Source organism: Ornithorhynchus anatinus, chromosome 4, assembly GCF_004115215.2.
Source record: "Ornithorhynchus anatinus isolate Pmale09 chromosome 4, mOrnAna1.pri.v4, whole genome shotgun sequence".
Lineage (NCBI taxonomy): Eukaryota > Metazoa > Chordata > Mammalia > Monotremata > Ornithorhynchidae > Ornithorhynchus > Ornithorhynchus anatinus.
Genome location: NC_041731.1, coordinates 32054607 through 32075320, shown reverse-complemented (window position 1 = coordinate 32075320; position 20714 = coordinate 32054607). Strand labels below are relative to the sequence as shown.

The window sequence follows — 20714 nt, the reverse complement described above, 5'->3', positions numbered from 1 at the left end:
GGTCTAGTAGGTAGAGCATGGGCCTAGGGGTCAGGAGGACCTGGGTTTTAGTCCTGGCTCCTCCACTTGTCTGCTGCCTGATCTTGGGCAAGTCGCTTCACTTCTCTGTGCCTCAGTGATCTCATCTGTAAAATGATGATGAAGACTGCTAGCCCCACGTGGGAGAGAGACTGTGTCCAACCTGATTACCTGGTATCTACCCCAGCGCTTAGAACGGTGCCTGACACATAGTGCTTAGCAAATACCATGGAAAAAAAAGGTGTTTCAAGGTGTTCCCCTTGGTAAGAGGAACGCGCCAATCATCAGAAACTCCCAGAGCCCGCTTTGGGGTCAGGGCTGCCCATGCTTTCAGCCCTCTTCCCCTCACGCTCCAAGCCCCCAACCAAAGCAGTCCAAAAAGGAGTGGAAAGGAGTTAAGTGAGATTCGGGCTGGCTCTGACAGGAGCTTTCCAGTCCTGGAGGGGTCAGGTGGGCCTAGGAGGCTGTTGCTGCTAGAATCATGTCCTGCCTGAGGAGCCGATCACCCCACCGAGCTCTCACGGACTACGGTACCTTTGAAGTCACCCTGACTTCCACATTCCTGGTTTATGTTCACCTTTAACCCACCCCCAGTTGTTCTTTAACTTGCGAAGGAACAAAATAGCTCTAAATAGTCTAGTAACCCACGGCCAGAACCTCTCTGAGCCTAGCCACGGATGGGGAGTCTGCATGAGGGAGGAAGCATATGAGGTAAAAAGAAAAGCTTTCCTTTGCAGCAGGCTGAAAGTGACGGGCGCGGGGTGGAAGTCCTTGGGTTGAGGAAGAGAAGAGGTGGTGGAGGAAGAGGATGTTGGAAAGGGATCGGTGTGGCGGGCCAACGGAGTAGGGGGTGCGGGTGTCCAAGTCTCTTGGCGCCGATCTGCCTCTGAAACCCGATCTGTGGTGGTTCGAAGAATCCTGTTGGCTGGCCAAGGGGATGTGAGTTCATCTCTGAATCAGAGTCCAGGGTGTGAGGATGGGGAAAAGAGACAGTTTAGAGTGACGGAGAACTGACCCCCCGCGAGCGCCTCGGCTGAACCTGACCAAGGCCAGGAATCCCCCTCGCGTCTCTTCCCTTTGCAGTCCCCTCCTTTACCTGCCATTGATCCCGGCCTCCGGCTCGTGTGAGATGTGAGATGGGCCTTGCGGGTCGGCCGCCAAGAGGGGCGACGGCTCTGTCTTAGGGGTGGGGGTGGGGGCGGGGGGTGGATGTATTGACTTTGGCAGCATGCGGGGCGGGATCAGAGAGCTTTGTAATGAAGGGCTTAGAGCCTCAGTTGGCTCCGGGCCGGTGGCTTCAGGTCCGGAGCATCGGGTTTGAAGGGACGATGCATGGTAGAAGATTGAATCCCCGGCCCCGCGGGAGCGAGGTTGCTGCTTTTGAGGTACGTGAACCGAGCCCAGAGTCTTGGGGTTGTGGGGGAATCTAGAGACCCCCTGCTAGGGGGGAAAAAAGCTCGTGGGTAGAAAACTTGTCTATGCACTCTGTTGTATTGTGCTCTGCAGTGCTCTGCACCTAGTGAGCGCTCAGAAAGTACCAATTGCTGCTGGGTAGTTTGGGGGTGACTTAGGTGGTTTGGGACGGGGCTGCAGCGCTGAAGGATCTACTGTTTAGTGGGAAGGCCTGCTGACCGAGAACTTTGTAGCTGGGAGCTCAATGGAGAGATTCCGTCTTTTTGGGATTGGATTTTTTTTTTTTTTTTTTTTACGGTATTTAAGTGCTCGTTGTGTGCCAGGTGCTGTGCTGAACACTGGGGTCGATAAGAGCTAACCCGATTGGGTACAGTCCGTGTCCCAAATGGGGCTCATGGTCTAACCCCATTTTTACAGATAAGGTAACTGAGGCCCAGTGAAGTGACTTAGCCAAGGTCACACAGCAAACAAGTGGCGGAGCTGGGATCAGCCAGGCCCGTGTTCTATCCACTAAGCTACGCTGCTTTGAAGTTCTGCTGCAGGCAGTGCCGGGCAGAGTAATGTGTGATTAAGCTGGGACTGAGTTTTCCTTTTCCCAGACTGTTAGGGAGAATCCCAGAATTGCTTATGGCTCTCATCTGTCACTCAATCGTAATTATTGAGCACTTACTGTGTGCAGAGCACTGTAATTGAGGGAGTGCAATATAGCAATAAATAGGTACATTCCTTGCCCACGGCGAGTTTACAGTCCAGACTCCCAAGCCCGTGCTCTCTCCACTATGATGTACAAAAGTGCTGTGGGGCAGGGAGGGGGGATGAATAAAGGGAGCAAGTCAGAGTGACGCAGAAAGGAGGGGAAGAAGAGCAAAGGGGGGCTTAGTCAGAGAAGGAAGGCCTCTTGGAGGAGATGTGCCTTCAATAAAGCTTTCAAAGCAGGGAGAGTAATTGTCGGATTGTTTCTTGTGGCACATGATTTCATTCTCCACCTGCCACCCCCATGAAGTACCATGCGGAGGGGGTTAGGGACACGGTCCCAGCTGTCACAACTGCAGAGTTGCCCTGTTGATTGGGGTTGAGAGGTGCAGGGAAAGGGGCCGCCACATTTGGCAACGTGGTTCGGTGGGTAGAGCCCGGGCTTGGGAGTCAGAGGTCATGGGTTCTAATCCCGGCTCTGCTGCTTGTCAGCTGTGTGACCTCGGGCAAGTCACTTAGCTTCCCTGCGCCTCAGTTACCTTATCTGGGAAATGGGGATGAAGACTGAGAGCCCCACATGGGACAACCTGATTACCTTGTATCTCCCCTAGTGCTTAGAACAGTGCTTGGCACAAAGTAAGCGTTTAACAAATACCAATGTTATTATTATTATTTTGCTGCTGTTTCCCTCAGCAAAGCCCTGAGGGTCCAGTGATCGGGAACCAACTGCGGAATGGGTTCTGGGGTCTCAGAAAAGACATTGCCCAAAGCTTAATGCCAATTTCACCATTTTCTCTCTTCCCTTGTTGCTGAAGGGGAAATGGTCAATCCCGGGGGCGGAGCGGGGAGGAGAAGGAGCTGTGAACTCGGCCAGTTGTCAGTGGGAACCACTGAGCTTTAGCCCCAGGAATGCTGCCAACCTCCCGTCTCCAAGTCTCCATTTCGCGGTTGGCAGGAGGATAATATTTTACCAACCTGTTGAACGGCTTCAGTTATGAGTCCCCTGGTCTTTCTTGGAAAATGCCTGAGAAATTGAGGCGGTACCAGGGCCGGGGTTAGACTCGTTACTATATTTCGGGAGAGGTTTTGTCCGTGTGGAAGGCAGATAAGCTATTTCGGAAGTGGGGGGTTGAGGGGGGTGGGGTGCATCGAAGCCCTCAGGATTTTAAACATCCCCCGGTTTTAAAATGTCTAAACCACCCAGGGCTGCCCGCAACGGCTGGTGCCCTTGGACCTGATGAACTTAGTTATTTGTGCTCCGGGATAGATAGGGTTCTTGTTCTTACGAGGCTGCGGAAACACATGGTCTCAGTCGTGCTTCGGGAGTCTTGTGTAAGAGGCTCTTCCTGTTTGGTGTGTTGGACATTTCACACGTGGCCCCAGGGCTACTCCAGTTTCTGCACTGGGCAGACTGGGCAAGCACCTGACTGGGCCTCAGTTTCCCTTTCTGAAGAGTGGGCTGTGGGAAGGTGTTTTGAGGATGCTTTCATGAAATCTATCCAGTGAAATGATGGTTTTTTGGGAGGGGAATTTTTTCTTTGCTTTTCCTGTCTCTTGCTCCACTCCCCTGCCTGCCCCGTGATGCTCTTCAGTCCACCACCCTCTCTTCCTCTGATGTGATGTTTTCAGTGGTGGTGAGTCAGCCCTGGGAAGGGCTGGGTCATTTTTTCTGGTTGCTCACATCCCGTCCTGGGCCTGGAGCTTTCTAACTGCTGCATCATGATGATTTTTCCCAACCACCCTGACGCTCCAGTTGCAGGAACTGAAGCACAAGGTGGAAAATCCTCAGAGAGCACGGTGTAAGGGACACAGAGCCGTCAGATTCAAACCATTCAACCTCTTGTTGACTATTTTGCCTGGTCACTAGCCGCCCCTAGCGTGAGGACTGACCTCCATGCTGAGAAGCAGTGTGACCTAGAGGAAAGAGCCTGGGCCTGGGAGTCAGAGGCCCTGGATTCTAATCCCAGCTCCATCATTTGTCTGTTGTGTCACCTAGTGCAAGTCAATCAGTCAGTCGTATTTATTGAGCCCTTACTGGTACTGAGAGCACCATACTAAGCATTTGGGAGTGTACAATATAACAATACAACAGATGCATTCCCTGCCCACAAAAAGTGTACAGTCTAGAATATAAAGATGTCCTCTAGACTGTAAGATCTTTGTGGGCAGAGAACATAACAATCAACTCCATTGGATTGTACTCTCTCACGGCGCTTAATACAGTGCTGTGCATATGTAAGCCCTCAACGAATGCCACTGATGATGATATGGACATAAGTGCCTTGGGACTGGGGTGAGAATCAAAGTGCTTTGCTCCTCTGCCAATCGGGGACGTGTGTCCGGCCTAAGTGTCTCTGCCCACACAAACTCATCAGGTCAGAGATTATAGATTTCCAAGATGGGAGAGCTCTCTCCCTGCCCCTCCGCATCCCCCTCACCCCCCATCCCTTTCCAATCTACCCCTTGGTTGCCGTGGAGCTGGGGCAGGTACCACAATCAACCCCAGACCAGATTTGTGTCAATCCCATTGTTAATCCTCAGAGAACCAACCCCTTTGGAACCACACCGATGTCTCTTTCACCTCACTGTCAAGAAGGTCTTCTTTGGGTGTAACCTAAACCCCTCTTGCTGTAGTTCAAATTATTTCTTCCTCTTGGTGAAAATGGGGAACAGCTGGATTCCGTCGTCCTGATAACCATCAGGCTCTAGAAGACTGGTGAAGTTTGGAATCTTTTCTCATAGATTTCATCCTGCTTGTCATTAAGCCTATGCCCCCTGTCCAAACTGTAATGACAATAAACTCCACAACTGTCACTCCAATGCCCTGCTAGGTTACTGCAGCACTGAGAATGCTTTAGCGTTAATAAATATTTAATCCTGTTGGCCGGAGGTCATTGTTTGCTCAAGTTGGCCCTGAGAGATACCTGAACCAAAACAAGAAATTCCTTCTCGTGTTTAGATCCTTTATCCAGTGAAATCTCTCCATGCCTGATAGCATTTCAAAGGCATTTGGTCAGGATTGTTTTTGTGCACAAGCTGTGGAGAACAAGGGAGAACAAGACCCTCAGCAGAGTCAGGGAATTAGAACTCCAAGTCCTCCATTTCAGATAGCCAGGAAACAGAACACACGCATTATCTCTTTCTTTCTTTCTCTATCTCCCTCCCCCTTTCTTTTTAAGATGGTATTTGTTAAGCATTTACTATTTGTCAGGCACTGAACTAAGCACTGGTGTAGATACAAGAAAATCAGGTTGGACCTAATCCGTGTCCCTCATGGGGCTCACAGCCTTAATACCCATTTTACTGATGAGCTAATTGAGGCATAGAGAAGTTAAGTGACTTGCCCAAGGTCACACAGTGGACAAGTGGCAGAGCCAGGTCTAGAATTCATGTCCTCTGATTCCTAGACGAATGCTCTTTCCAGCAGGCCACACTGCTTCTCTCTCCCTTTCTGGTTTAACCTCGGCTCTTTCGCAGCAGGGAAAAGGTCAAGAAGGCGAGGAGTTCTGCATTTCAAACATCTTAATCCAACATGAAAGACTGTGTTTGTTACTGGGGCTGGAACCCAGAGAAGGGTCTCTGTGGGCACTGCAACTGACATTTTGGGGTGACTTTTGGTAACATCTTCCTGTATCACTGCACCTCACTTTCTTTTAGAATAGAGAAGGGCAGGGAACTAAAATCTTTTGGGATTGAGGGAAGGCCAAAGAGATCAGGGCTCCAATGAATTGAATTGATCTGAGAGGTAGTTTCTCAAAATCAATGGGTACCCATATTTAAGTCAGCACTTAAATGCCATCATTAATTAATTGAGGCACTCCCCGTTTACTCTGTGAGCCAGTTATTGGGCAGGGCTTGTCTCTATCTGCCAAATTGTACATTCCAAGTGCTTAGTAATAATAATATTGGTATTTGTTAAGCGCTTACTATGTGCCAAGCACTGTTCTAAGCACTGGGGGAGATATCCATGTGGGGCTCACAGTCTTCATCCCCATTTCCCAGATGAGGTAACTGAGGCACAGAGAAGTGAAGTGACTTCCCCAAGGTCACACAACTGACAAGCAGCAGAGCGGGGTTTAGAACTCATGTCCTCTGACTCCCAAGCCCGGGCATTTTCCACTGGAGCCATACTGCTTCTGCAGGGCTTAGTACAGTGCCCTGCACCTAGTAAGCGCTCAATAAATACTCTTCAATGAATCCATGCGCTTCTCTGTGCAAAATGGGGGTTGACAATAATAATGTTGGTATTTGTTAAGCGCTTACTAGGTGTAGAGCACCGTCCTAAGCGCTGGGGGAGATACAGGGACATCAGGTTGTCCCACGTGAGGCTCACAGTTAATCCCCATTTTCCAGATGAGGTCACTGAGGCCCAGAGAAGTGAAGTGACTCGCCCACAGTCACCCAGCTGACAAGCGGTGGAGCTGGGATTCGAACCCATGACCTCTGACTCCCCAGCCTGGGCTCTTTCCACTGAGCCACGCTGCTTCTCCAGTGCTTAATACAGTGTCCTGCACCTAGTAAGCGCCCAGTAAATCCTCTTCAACGCATGCATGCGCTTCTCTGTGCAAAATGGGGGTTAATAAGGGGCAGCCGGCTGCGTCCCCCCCCCCCCGTCTATTAGTTCGTTCGTTCATTCATTCATTCATGCATGCATTCATGCATTTATTCATTAGTTCGTTCATTCATTCATGCATGCATGCATTCATGCATTTATTCATTAGTTCGTTCATTCATTCGTGCATGCATGCATGCATTAATTTATTCATTAGTTCGTTCGTGCGTGCATGCATGCATGCATGCATTAATTTATTCATTAGTTCGTTCATTCATTCGTGCATGCATGCACGCATGCATTAATTGATTCATTAGTTCGTTCATTCATTCGTGCATGCATGCATGCATGCATTCACTTATTCATGCATACATCTATCCACCCCAGGCCAGCCTGGCCCCTCGTGAGCGCCGAACGCACGCCTTCCAAAACTAGAGCGACAGGGTCCCTTTAAGAGGAGGAAGGGGCACCCTTCCCCTTGGCGACATGGCGTCTGCGGCTTCGCCCCTCCCCGCCGCGCTGCCTGCCGGTTAGCGGCGTCCCCGGGCCGCGATTGGCGGAGCGGGGCGGGGCGGCGGGCGCTGATTGGCGGAGGGCGGGGGGCGGGGGAGGGGGGGCGAGGGGAGGCGGTGGGTCCGGCGCGCGCGCGGCGGGGGCGGCAGCATGTCTGGGGCCTGCTGGCGCGCGCTGCGGCGCGCGGAGCTGGGGTTGGCGGGCCGAGGCCTCAGCGCCCGCCCGGCGCCTCAGGAGCCTGCCATGGAATACCAGGTACCCACACCCACCCCACGTACCTTACTGACAGCAGCCAGGACCGCCGCGGGGGCTTGCCCCCTGCCGCTCCTCCTCCAGACCCCACCCGTTCATTCATTCATTCATTCATGCTTGCATTCATGCACGCACACGTGTGCACTCACTTATTCATTAGTTCGTTCATGCATGCATTCACTTATTCATTAGGTCACTCGTGCGTGCATACATGCATTCATATATTCATTAGTTCATTCATTCATGCATTCGTTTATTCATTAGTTCATTCATTCATGCATTCGTTTATTCATTCGTTCGTTCATGCACGCACGCGTGCATTTATTCATTCGTTCGTTCATTCCTTCATATAGGCATGCATACATGCATTCATTTATTCATTAGTTCGTTTACTCGGTCGTTCGTTCATGCATACATGCATTCATTTCTTCATTAGTTCGTTCATGCATGCGTGAATGCATGCACTCATACATGCATTCATACATGCATTCGTTTATTCATTAGTTCGTTCATGCATGCATGCATACATACATGAGTTCATTTATTCATTAGTTCGTTCATTCATTCGTTCATTCATTCATTCATGCATTCATTTATTCATTGGTTCGTTCATTCATTCATGCATGCATACATGCATTCATTTATTCATTAGTTCGTTCATTCATTTGTTCATTCATTCGTTCGTTTATTAATTTGTCCATTCATTCATTCGTTCATTCATTCGTTTATTCATTAGTTCATTCACTCATTCCCTCCTTCATTCTTTTATTCATTCATTCATTTAATAATCATGTTGGTATTTCTTAAGCGCTTACTATGTGCAGAGCACTGTTCCAACTGCTGGGGGAGACACAGGGGAATCAGGGGGTCCCACATGGGGCTCACAGTCTTCATCCCCATTTGACAGATGAGGGAACTGAGGCCCAGAGAAGTTAAGTGACTTGCCCACAGTCACACAGCTGACACGTGGCAGAGCTGGAATTCGAACCCATGACCTCTGGCTCCCAAGCCCGGGCTCTTTCCACTGAGCCACGCTACTACTGCTATTCATTCATTCATTCGTACTGACTGAGCGCCTGCTCTGCACAGAGCACTGGACCGAGCGCTGGGAACGGACTGCTGCTATTTATCTTTTGAAGCAACCTGGCTCAGTGGAAAGAGCCCCGGGCTGGGGAGTCAGAGGTCATGAGTTCGAATTCTGACCCTGCCACTTGTCAGCTGGGTGACTGGGGGCAAGGCACTTCACTTCTCTGGGCCTCAGTGACCTCCTCTGGAAAATGGGGATGAAAGCTGGGAGCCCCACGGGGGACAACCTGATCACCTTCTATCCCCCCAGCGCTTAGAACAGTGCTTTGCATATAGTAAGCGCTTAACAAATACCACCATTATTAGCATCTTGGTGATGGGGCCCTGTTGGACGTTCCGAGGGCTCATTACAGTGCTCTGCGCTTCGTGGCTCAGTGGAAAGAGCCCGGGCTTGGGAGTCAGAAGTCATGGGTTCGAATCCCGGATCTGCCACTTGTCAGCTGGGTGGCGTAGGCCAGTCACTTCACTTCTCTGGGCCTCAGTGATGTCATCTGGAAAATGGGGATCAAGACTGTGAGCCTCATATGAGACAACCTGCTTACCCTGCAACTACCCCAGCGCTTAGAACAGTGCTCTGCACATAGTAAGCGCTTAACAAGTACCAACATTATTAGTAGTAGTAAGTGCTCAGTCAATACAGTTGAATGAGGGAATGTTGTCTTGGTCTCTTTCGCTCTGCTGTCTGTCTAGACGGTGAGCTCGTCGTTGGGCAGGGAGGGTCTCTCTCTATGGTCCAGTTGGACATTCCAAGCGCTCAGTGCAGTGCTCTGCACATAGTAAGCCCCCAGTCAATACAATTGAGTGAGTGAATGTTGTCTCGTTTGGGTTTTGTTCTCTTTTGCTTTGCTTCTGTCTAGACGGTGAGCCCGTCGTTGGGCAGGGATGGTCTCTCTCTGTAGCCCAGTTGGACTTTCCAAGCACCTAGTGCAATGCTCTGCACATAGTAAGCGCTCAATAAATACGATTGAGTGAATGTTTTCTCGTTTGGGTTTTGTTCTCTTTTGCTTTGCTTCTGTCTAGACGGTGAGCCCGTTGTTGGGCAGGGATGGTCTCTCTCTATGGCCCAATTGGACATTCCAAGCAAGGGCTTAGTCCAGTGCTCTGCACATAGTAAGCGCTTAGTCAATACGGAAGAATGAGTGAGTGTTGTCTTGGTTTCTTTTGCTCTTCTGTGTGTCCAGACGGTGAGCCCGTCGTTGGGCAGGGAGGGTCTCTCTCAAAGGCCCAGTTGGACATTCTAAGTGCTTAGCACAGTGCTCTGCACCCAGTAAGCGCTCAGTCAGTACGATTGAATGAATGAATGGCCACCTGCACCCCATCTCACCCACCCGGCCCTTGGGAGATCTTCGGGAAAACTCCGGCTGTCTCGTTTTGGGCAGGGAATGTGTCTGTCTATTGCTATATGGTACTCTCCTAGGTGTTTACTACAGTGCATACAGTAAGCGCTCAGTAAATACGATTGAATGAATGAATGCCCACGAGGGGCCAGCTTCCTGGAACCAGGCCTGGGAACCCCAGCGAGCTGCCCCGTCCCCAGCTCAGCCCGGGGAGGGGGTTGGGGGAGCCTTGGGCCAGTCCCATCTTCCCTGGGGAATGAATTAGACCCCTGTGGGGAGGCAGCACTCCGCCCCGTTGGGGTAGGGGGTGTTGAAACTGAAGTGAAACCAGTCTCTAAACTAATCTCTCTGTGGGCAGGGACTGTGTCTGCCAGCTCATTCATTCAGTCGCTTTTATTGAGCTTTTATTACGTGCAGAGCACTGTGCTGAGCACTTGGGAGTGTACAGTACTCTGTTGTATTGCAATACAGAACGGGAAAATCGTTCTGGCTAGCTCCTTTGGGGCAGGGAATAGGTCTGCTTGTGGTTGTATTGTACTGTCTCAAGCACTTCGTTCAGTGCTGTGCTTAATAAATACCAGTGATTGATTAAAGCCAGGGACGAGGCCTTATCTGATGGTAAGGGAGGACTGTGTGTTCTCTGGGCTCAGTCTGTTCCGCAGCCCCGGGGTGGGCTGTTATGAGCCTGGAGAGATATCTCGTCTGACTCTAGGCATCACGGGCGGCCTGGGAGCAGGGCCGTCCCTGGTGCCGGGAAGGGGTCGTCACCTGCGGACCCTCAGGGCAGCCGCTCCTTCTGTCTTCCAGGATGCCGTCCGGACCCTCAACACTCTGCAGACCAATGCGGGCTACCTGGAGCAGATGAAACGGGAGCGGGGCGATCCCCAGGCTCAACTGGAGGCCATGAAGCAGTACCTGGTGCGAAGCGGGCTGCAGGTGAGCTGGCAGGTGCTGAGGGAGAGCCCTCCTTGGATCCTAGCTCCAAGGTGGATCCAAGGAGGATCCAAGGAGAGAAGCAGCGTGGTTCAGTGGAAAGAGCACGGGGTTTGGAGTCAGAGGTCATGGGTTCGAATCCCGGCTCTGCCACTTGTCAGTTGTGTGACTGTGGGCAAGTCACTTCACTTCTCCGTGCCTCAGTTACCTCATCTGTAAAATGGGGATTAAGACTGTGGGCCCCACATGGGACAACCTGATTCCCCTGTGTCTACCCCAGCGCTTAGAACAGTGCTCTGCACATAGTAAGCGCTTAACAAATACCAACATTATTATTATTATTATCCTAGGCCTCCAGAAGTTGTCTGTCTGTAAGCTCTCCCTAACCCCCTCGTTGCAGGTCCAGGGGCCTAGTGCTGCTCTGAGCCACTGGGGTTAAGGCTCAGGCTATCTGGACCTGGAGCCCCCTCCTTCCCCGATAGGAGTATGGCTCTGCTTCCCCCGGCAAACTCAGTGCCACTCCTAGCGTGCCACCCGGCTTCTTTTCGGCCTCTCCGTCTAAACTTCGGTTGGGAGCCTGTTTCTTCCCCATCTTCCCACGAGGCACATCCCTGACTCCGGGAGAGAATGCCAGCCCAAGGGATAGTGCCTGGGGATGGAGAGTTCTACCCTCAAAGGGGGAAGGGGTCACCAAGGTTGGTCTGCCAGACCCCTGAGCCCTGTCCGTGTCTGCGGCAGGTGGAAGACTTGGATCAGCTGAATATCATCCATGTAACTGGGACCAAGGGCAAGGTGAGAATGGGGAATGGGTCCTGTGGGGGGAAGGGAGACGTGAGGTTTGGGCGGCTGGCGGCTAAGGCCAGTCATCTCCTTCCAGGGCTCCACATGTGCCTTCACCGAGCGCATTCTGCGCAACTACGGTCTAAAGACGGGATTCTATAGGTAAGGACCGCTGAAGGGCTTGGATGGGAGGCAACCCACAACTTGGATGGGAGGCAACCCACAGTTCCAGAGCCCCTCTGGAGGGGCTCGCAGGGGAGCTGGAGCTGAGGCTGCCTTCGGGTGGGCCCCCCCCGCCACCTTCCGTGTTTGTCCCCACAGCTCCCCCCACCTGGTGCAGGTGCGGGAGCGGATCCGCATCGACGGGCAGCCGATAAGCCCCGAGATGTTCACCAAATACTTCTGGCGGCTCTACCACCGGCTGGAGGAGACCAAGGTGCGAGGGTCTGGCGGGGACGGGGGGTAGGCAGAGCTCTGAGGGTCTCTGCCATCGTGGGCCGCCGGGATTGTGCCCCTGCCCCCCACTAGGGCCCATGGAGTTTGGAAACAGTTGGGAGGGAGGGAGGGGAAGCTGGCAATCAGGATTCCTGGTTTGTGATCCCTGCTTTGTGCCCATAGGATGCAAGCTGTGCCAGCATGCCTCCTTACTTCCGCTTCCTCACCATCCTGGCCTTCCATGTATTCCTTCAGGAGAAGGTAGGGTTAGTCTCTCCCTCCTGACTGGGAGTTTCTTTCTTTTTCTCCTACCACTGTGGACCTACTCACGGGCATCTTGGTTGGAACTTTGTCCTCTCTCTCGCCTCAGGCGGTATCACCCGGGTCCTTTAACCCGTGGGCTGGCACTGGGTTCGGTACCCCCAGGACTGGCTCCCTTGGGGGCGGGAGAACTGAGGGGACTCATCTTTGCTCCAGAGCTTGAATGCCAGCTGGGGCGGGTGGGGGAGCTGTCAGCATGAGCACAGTTTATCCCGTGATCCCCCTGGGTGCCTGTTGCAGGTGGATCTGGCTGTGGTGGAGGTGGGCATCGGGGGAGCTTATGATTGTACCAACATTATCAGGTGAGAGGAGGAGGCACTTTTAGGCCCCGGGTCCGATGGTAGTCGGGTAGGAATTAGGAAAGGGTGGGAGACTTAGCCCTCTGACTTCCGTGGGCTGGGAGGGGTTAATGAGGGAGGGTGGGGAAGGGTTGCTGGTCTGCTATGGGGGTAGCCGGGATCGGGCCTAGGAGTTGGCAAAAGGCTTAAGTTCTAAGAGGATGGGCCTCACTTCCTCTCGGCCCTCGCCCCCAGGAAGCCGGTGGTCTGTGGAATCTCCTCTTTGGGCATCGATCACACCAGCATCCTGGGGGATACCATCGAGAAGATCGCTTGGCAGAAGGGGGGCATATTTAAGGTAGGAACCCTTATCGGACAGTTCGGGACTCTCCAGGGCCCGGGAGGGTTCGTTCTGGACCCAGGGCGTAGAGCCAGGCCTCTCTGACTTGTGCTCTGGGTTTCTTGAGGCTTCAGGCCTGAGCTAGGGATGTTGGGCTTAAGGAGTGAAGTCTTGGGGTGAGCTCCTTGTGGGCGGGGAACGTGTCTACCAACTCTATTGTATCATGCTCTCCCAAGTGATCTGCGCACGGCATGCGCTCAGTAAATCCCACTGCTGGATTGGGGCCTCAAGGAAGCTTCTCCCTTCCTTCCCCCTGTGACCCTCACCGTCTTGTCCCCCAGCCTGGAGTTCCCGCCTTCACCGTGTCCCAACCGGAGAGGCCCTTGCAAGTGCTCAAGGACCGAGCCCGCTGCCTCCCGGTCAGTTGGCATTCAGTTGTGTGTAGTGGGAAGGGGAGAGGCCCGGGACCTTTCCACCTTCCCTTTCCCCCTCCATCTTTCCCCCACCCCTCTCCCCTTCCCCTATTCCTCCTCCCTTATGTCCTCGGGGATCTCCCTCCCCTTGGGTTGGGTGGTGCCTTGTGACCAGCTCTCGTCTCTGTCTCTCACTCTCTCTTTCCCTCCTTGCAGTGCCCCCTCTACCTGTGCCCTAACCTTGATGTTCTGGAGGAAGAGGAGCAGGTGCTGGGTCTGGGGCTGGCGGGGGACCACCAGCGGGACAATGCAGCCTTGGCCCTGCAGCTGGCGCGGAGCTGGCTGCAGCAGCATGGACACAAGGGTGCGGTGGGAGGGGAAGGGGGCAGGAAGGTAGGGAGTGGGCTGGAGGGGAAGAGGAGGGGCGGGGAAGATGGGAGGTGGGGGCGAACCCCAGAGCAGGCGGGAGCAACTGATACCCTCTCTCCTCTTCCTAGGGATTGGAGAGCCGAAGGTCCCCCGGCAGGGCCCCAGGCGGATCCTGCCCTCGGCACCTGTGTTCCGGCCCACCCTCTTAATGCAGCAGGGTGAGACCTTCACCCCTGGCCGTCCGTCCCGACGCGGATCCTCACAATTCCCCGGTTCTCAGCCGGCCCCCCCATCCCCGCTTGGCCAGGATTGTCCAGCCTGAAGCTCTCTCCCCACCCCGGTTGCCCTCCCCCATCCCCACACCCCCCTCCCGCTCTGAAAGGCCTCTGCTCCTCCTCCTGTCCGTCTTAGGGTTGCGCGACACAGAGTGGCTGGGCCGGACCCAAGTGCTGCAACACGGGCCCCTCACCTGGTACCTGGACGGGGCTCACACCACCAGCAGCATCCAGGCTGGGGTTCGCTGGTTCCGCCAGGCCGCCCTCAATCAGGAGAAGCCAAACAAGTGAGATCTCGGCCGGAGAGCCGGGGGCGGGAGGACCAGTATGTCACTGGGGGTGGAGGGTGAGGGGAATTTTGCCCTTTCCCTTTCGGTTGTCGACTTCTTGGCGGGGCCATGCTTTGGTTCGTGCGACTTCTTGGCGGGGCCATGCTTTGGTTCGTGACCCTTGACCTTTTGCTTGTAACTTGACCTGGTCTCTCTCCGCGGTAGAGCTGGGAGTCTCAAGTTCCAGCCCTCAGGGCTGAAGTCTGGGCTTGCCTTCCCATGAGTCCTGTCTCTAGGCTTCTGACAACCCCCTCGGGCCCCTGGGACCTGGCCCTGCAAGCTCCTGGATTGACTCCTCAGTGGCAAGGGTCTGGTCTTAGGGGCTCAGGGTGTTGCGGTGAGACAGCGGGGTCCCCTCAGTTTGGAGCGTTCAGCAGGGGTGATCGGGCTCTCTCCTCTGACCCGTCCCCTCTCTCGCCCCCACTTCTTCGGCAGCGGCTCGGAGGTGCGGGTGCTACTGTTTAACGCTTCGGGGGACCGAGACACGGCCGCGCTGCTGAAATTGCTACAGGTGAGGTGGACTTGTCCCCTCTTTAGAGGTTGGGTGCTGGCCGGGGGCTGCAGAAGAGGAAGTTGTGCTTTGAAATCTCCCTTCAAGGGGGGCTTTGCAGCCGCACATGACACCACCAGGTGGCCTCCACACACTCAATCGCTCGCACTCCTCTCCCCGCTTCCCCTTAGATTATACAATATCTCTGAACCACATAGATCTCCATTTCTCCCTCCCCCACCTTTCAGCCCTGCCAGTTTGACTATGCTGTTTTCTGCCCCAACTTTGCCGAGGTGTCAACTGTGGGAAACGCAGGTAAGAGATGGAGGCCATTGGTTAAGTGCACAGTACCAAGCCCTGGGGTAGATACAAGTTAGGTTGGATGCTGTCCGTATCCCACGTCGGAGTCACAGTATTAATCCCCATTTTACAAACGAGGGAACTGAGCCACAGAGAAATGACTTGCCCAAGGTGACACAACAGACAAGTGGTGGAGATGGGATTAGAACCCGGGTCCTTCTGATTTCTAGGCCCATGCTCTATCCACTAGGCCACGCTGCTTCTCGGTTCCTGTGCCTGCCTGGTATGAAGGCTCTTTGCTGCCCAGCCCAGCAGGGGTTCCCTCGGAAATTGAGGTCCATTAATCCAGCCGGTCTCTCCTTCAGTCCCCTCTAGGCTCTCCCAAAAAACAAGTGAGGGGCTTTGGTTCAGTCCCCGATGTGATCATCCATTAACCCACTCCTACCCTTTCCCATGGGTCTGGGGCCACTCTGGCATTGCCCCCAAAGGGAGACGGTCTGAACCTTCCCCTTCAACACCCCCGACCATAATTGTCTTCTTCCCCTTTTAGACCAGCAGAACTTCACCGTGACCCTGGACCACATGTTGACTCGCTGCTTGGAGAACCAGAAACAGTGGAATGGGCTGGTGGAGGAGAAAGCCGGGCTGGACCCCTGGCTACCTGGAAGTCCCGACCCCGAGGGCCCCCTTCATGGACCGCTGAGGCTGGTGCCCTCCTCTCCCCGCCCGCTCAACTCCAACTCCCTGGTCTTCAGCTGCATCTCCCACGCTCTGCAGTGGATCAGCCAGGGCCGGGACCCACATTTCCAGCCTCCCGCGCCCCGGGGGCTCCACAACCACCCCGTGGCCAGCAGCGGGGCCGTCCTCCTCAAGGAGGCCACCGCCATCCGCGTGCTGGTGACCGGCAGCCTGCACCTGGTGGGCGGGGTCCTGAAGCTGCTGGACCAGTCGCTGTCGCAGTAACGTAGCGGGTCTCGTCCCCGGGGGACGTGAGGCCTTCTCCCTGGGCGGCCTTCCGTCGGCCCTCCCCGCCCCCGCCCGGCCCTCACGGTGGGTGGCACGTCGATCCTCGAACAGGTGCCTTCTTCTCCCTTGGCCCAGGCTCCTCCTCTGCCGGATGTCAGGTTGGAGGATTTGGGGACTGTGGTTTGGCGGTTATGGGGATGATGAAGTAGTTGGAGTGGGTCGTGGGGCACAGCTGAGAGAGGGGTTGCTTCTCTCAGACTGTGCAGCCATGGGCAGCTCCCTGGGCGGGACTGGAAGCAGGAGGCTTGTTTAGGTCTAATCTGGCCTTTGCCCCGAGAAGTCGGGAGTGGGGGTGTCAGAATTCACTCCCAAGCGGCTCAGGATTCTTGGCTTCTAGGCCCAGCTGTTGTGGACTCACTGTGACCTCGATCAATTCCCTCTGTGCCTGATTCCTAATTCCCCCCTCCCCTCTCCCGGAGAAAGAGGAGAACGTGGATTTGTCCTCCCACGGCCCGGCTGCGTCCGAGGGAGCCCCACGCTCCGGAGCGGCCCGCGTCCGTGTCCTCTTCCCGTCCCTGCCGGACCCCGAGTGACGGCGGGAGCCCGGAAACCCATGGAGCCTGCTGGCCTTCCTGCCCTGGGCCTGGGCATTGTGAGAGCTGGGCTGGCTGGAGGCCCAGGCTCCTGCTGCTAGATAGATTTTTTTCCCCCCCTTCCCACTGAATTCTGTAAAAGCTGGGATTTGGTACTCTCAGCTGATAGGTCTTTGAGAGGCTAGGCCTGTAGTTTACTAGGAAGTATTTAATTTTTTTTTTTTACTAAAATGTAAATAAACAAAAAGCAGTTGGATTGGTGAGTCTGAGTTTTCCCCGATCCTCTGGAACTGAGGGAAGAGACTGGCAGATGAGAGGGTGGCTTCAGTAGCTGGTAGGGTTTGTGCGCAGAATGGAAGGGATGGAGAATAGGCGGCAGGAGGGAGCCCAACAGCTTGGGCTGAGAGGGGCCCTGGTGAGGGTCTTCCTGCGAGGCCCTGGATGCGCTGCCTCTCCCCCCGCCCAACGCTCCCATACACATACCCGAGGAGGAGGGGCAGCAGCAGCCACTGCACCAAGTCTGTCAGGCTTTTAGTCCATCCAGTGAGGTCAGAGTTGCTCCAAATTGGGGCTCAGGTGTCAGACCCTCCTCCCCGCCTTGCGGTTGAGGAAAGCAAGGGCAGCAGAGTGGTGTTTTCTGGGCTAGGTTTATTGGTGGCAGGTAGAATGCTGGAGCCCCCCAGTTCTGGCGCTCTCTGGCGAGGACCACTGCTTTCTCTCCCCCTCACGTCTGCCACACGCTAGGGGCGGGACGCTCTGAGACAGGCCAACAGGAGGCAGTCACTGTACCCTATTTCTGGGCAGGGTGGACCTGGGTGGGGCGGGGGCGGTTAGGGATTCCTGCCAAGGGACGGTGGCATGGACTGTAGTAAATGGGAAAAGTGCGGTCTGACCCTTTCCAGGGAGCCTCTTGGAGTTCAGCAGGATGGTGGAGGGCTGCCCTTGGGCCAGCAAACCTCTCTGGATTGGCTTTCTTTGTCCAGAGCCTGCACTGGCTGCACTTAACTCCAGCTGCAAAGCTACGGTGGAAGGCGTTGGATGATGGGCCCCGGCTGGCAAAGGAAGCTGAGGCCTGGAGGAACTTCACAGGCAGAGACGGCCGGGCTTGTCGTCCCCTGCGGCCGGGACTCCACTCCTTAGCACAGCTCCAGACCCCAAAGAGGACAGAGAGGTACTCTGGAACTGGCATCCTTCCCGGCCCCCATTCTCCCACTTCACCCCGGCCCTCACCCATGAGCCCGGTCCAGCCTGTGAGGCGGCAGCTGAGCCCCTGGCCTGGGGGTCCCATTAAGAGTTCAGCTTGGGTCCCTCAAGTCCCTTGAATAAATAGCAGCTGACTGGAGCAAAGCCCACAGGTGTGCTGTGGGCTTCAAATCCACTCCTCTGGCTTCCCCAGCCTTCTCTGACCTCTCATCTCAGGATAAAAATACAAGGAAGAAATATGTTAATACAATAGCTTTACAATGCCGTATGCACAGGTACAGAGCGGGCTCTCTGCTGGCCTCCTCCCTTCCCCTCTACCACAGCCAGAGTCAACCCGAAGGTGCTTCAACCCTCCTCTCTTCCACTCCTCAGCCCTCCGGACACTCGGGAGGATTTGACTGCAGGCAGAGGTTTCTGGGGGCGAGCAGGGAAGAAGCCTAGAAAGAGGGAGGCAGGGCCTGTGCTGGGTTAAGGGAGGAGGGGGTTTACTTGGGGTTGGAGGCTGGGGTGGATACAACCATTCATTGAATGTATAAGACCTTGACGTCAGGAGAGAGGGCCGCAGCCCAGGCTGGCCAAGACATCGGACGCTCCTCGCCGCCCAGGAAGGGGAAGGGGAGCACGGCCCCAGTCCCCAGCAGCCGAGCCGCAGGTAGGTGGGGATGACGGAGGCCCAAAGTCTTGCTTATCGGCAGAGCCGATCTTCCCATCACCAGGGCACTGTCAGGGTCTGCGACGGTCAGGTTAAGGTGAGCCCTCGACCGGCCTGTCCTCTCGCCTGCTGGGCACTTACCGGCTGCCCTCAGTCTGGAGTGGCCAGGCTCCAGCGAGCTCCGTGACCTCTGAAAGTTCAGGGCCCAGAGAGGGGTGGGAGGGGTGGCCCCCTGGTCTTTGTCCGGCAAGGGGGCGGGTCTGGACCCGACTGGCCTGGCATTTGGGTAGCAAAGGGGCCGGGATGAGGCTCTCCGTGGTGCTGTCCGTGACCTCCCTCTCCGGTGACTATGGTGCAGTCTAGGCTAGATGGGCACCCAGTCCTCTCCCGTGGATGGGTGGGTGGAGGGAGGGCTGGGGCCGAGGCAGGCTACGCCATGCTGCTGGTGGAGCAGGGAGTGCTTTGGGTGCTGCCGATGCTGTGGTTGGTGCTGCTGCTCTCGGAGGCCGGGGCTGTGGCCATTACAGGCTCCCTCTTGCCCGTGGGACCTGCATGGGCACCAATGGTAGGCTCGGTGAGCCCTCCCCACATCCCCCCATCCCTGACTGCCCCTGCAGTGCCCGGGTGGGAGAAGGGGCGGTGGTTGTCAATGGCTTGCTCCTCATCCCCAGATAACCTGGTAACTGGCTTCCATGGGGCCTCAGACCTCCTTGGCTTCAATTAGGTGAGCAGGGGGAAAGTGGTGGGGGAGGACAAGGGAGGGGTTCCTAGCTTACAGCATGGAGGGGATTCCCCTAGAGAACCCACTCTGGAACTGAGCACCCCCCCCCCCCCCCACCTTGGCTTTGGCATCTCTGCGACAATGTGATGACCTTGGGAATACTTGAGGGGCAGGAGGCAAGAGGGCACAAGGAGGGCGACGGTTACTTACGGGTATGCGAGTAGATGTACCAGAGGGCGGCCGTGAGCAGTGCCCCGATGAGGAAGGCGCCAAAGGTGATGCCCAGGACAGCAGGCATACCCAGGCCTTGGGCTGGGGGCAAAGGGGCAAGGGGGACACAGAAAAAAGAATGGTTAGAGAGAGGCATCTCCCCTGGAGATGGACCCCCTTCTCCACCTCACTTCCCCTCTCCTTGGCCCAGTTCATCCAGCTCCCCTGCAGCCCCAGTGGAAGGGGCTAAAGAATGACTTTTCCTGGCAGAAGTTCCCAGGCCTTGGTTATATAAAGATTAGTTTACCCTGTTACCCGTAGGGGTCTGGGTGAGGAAATGCTTTGCGTTTCAGGGAGAAAATACTCTGGGAACTCAAAGAATGACTATCCGGTGCCTCTTTGGGGGTAAACACAGAGGTTCCTGGGAACTCCAAGTGCAGCTTGGATGTCTTCCATCTGTCCCAGACTTGTACGTCTGTCTAGAGAAAGTGTGTCTTGGACCCTTGGGCTGAAGCAGGCCAAGCCAGTGAGGGCCTGGGGCTGGCGGGGGACAGTCCTGGCTCCACCGTCAACCTCTTCCTTGCTTTGTGGCTCTGGGGTTTGGGGAGGAAAGCGAGGCGACAGAGGCCGGAAGCTGAGGGGGGGCGGGGAGCTGAGCATTCCGGGGGCCCCTTGGGAGCCCTGTCCAGAGAGATGTGTCTCAGACACGTTCCAGAGAGGAAGGAAGGCCAGCCACGCTCCCCGCCCGAGTGGCCATCTGGGCCCAAGCCAAGGAGGAGGAAGGCGGGGTCTGGCGGGGCCCAGGCCGCCCGGAAACCAGGGGGGCGAAGATCGGCTCCCCTTCTCCCCTCCCCACCGCTGCTTGGCCCTGCCCCATCACCCACCTTGGGACCAGAAATTCATGAAACTGAATGGGCCAGACGAGTGAGTTTGGGCCAGGATGGCTTGCCCCCGCCTGCTCCCCTGGGAACCAAGTCTCCCTGTGGCAACCACCTCTGAAGGGAAAGAAGCGTGGCGCAGTGGAAAGAGCATGGGCTTTGGAGTCAGGGCTCATGAGTTCGAATCCCAGCTCTGCCACTTGTCAGCTGTGTGACTGTGGGCAAGTCACTTAACTTCTCTGTGCCTCAGTTCCCTCATCTGTAAAATGGGGATTAAGACTGTGAGCCCCACGTGGGACAACCTGATTCCCCTGTGTCTACCCCAGCGCTTAGAACAGTGCTCTGCATATAGTAAGTGCTTAAC

At 55.3% G+C, this 20714-nt stretch overlaps 2 protein-coding genes across 5 annotated transcripts in view; one reads left to right on the top strand and one right to left on the bottom strand.

Moving 5' to 3' along the window:
• Nucleotides 1-259: 259 nt before the first annotated feature.
• FPGS (folylpolyglutamate synthase) lies at nucleotides 260-16942 on the top strand. 3 transcript variants are annotated; one of them, XM_029062086.2, is made up of 15 exons: nucleotides 260-729; nucleotides 10672-10800; nucleotides 11536-11589; nucleotides 11675-11739; nucleotides 11899-12013; nucleotides 12196-12273; nucleotides 12574-12635; nucleotides 12867-12969; nucleotides 13293-13370; nucleotides 13581-13728; nucleotides 13862-13951; nucleotides 14145-14295; nucleotides 14773-14848; nucleotides 15076-15142; nucleotides 15678-16942. In XM_029062086.2, exons 1-15 carry the CDS (start codon nucleotides 709-711, stop codon nucleotides 16088-16090), a joined length of 1650 nt encoding a protein of 549 aa, XP_028917919.1. In that variant the 5' UTR covers nucleotides 260-708; the 3' UTR covers nucleotides 16091-16942. The 3 variants fall into 3 exon arrangements, with proteins under 3 accessions (XP_028917919.1, XP_028917918.1, XP_028917920.1); XM_029062085.1 differs by lacking the exon at nucleotides 260-729 and adding an exon at nucleotides 1224-1403; XM_029062087.2 differs by lacking the exon at nucleotides 260-729 and adding an exon at nucleotides 7342-7444.
• A 372-nt stretch (nucleotides 16943-17314) lies between these two features.
• ENG (endoglin) overlaps nucleotides 17315-20714 on the bottom strand; it is a 46163-nt gene continuing 42763 nt past the window's right edge. For both annotated transcript variants that reach the window (XM_029062083.2, XM_029062084.2), the window contains exons 14-15: nucleotides 19473-19574; nucleotides 17315-19089 (exon numbers count right to left, since the gene is read on the bottom strand). In XM_029062083.2, coding sequence (XP_028917916.1) covers nucleotides 18971-19089; nucleotides 19473-19574 — 221 coding nt within the window. In that variant the 3' untranslated portion in view covers nucleotides 17315-18970. The remainder of the gene's footprint in view (nucleotides 19090-19472; nucleotides 19575-20714) is intronic.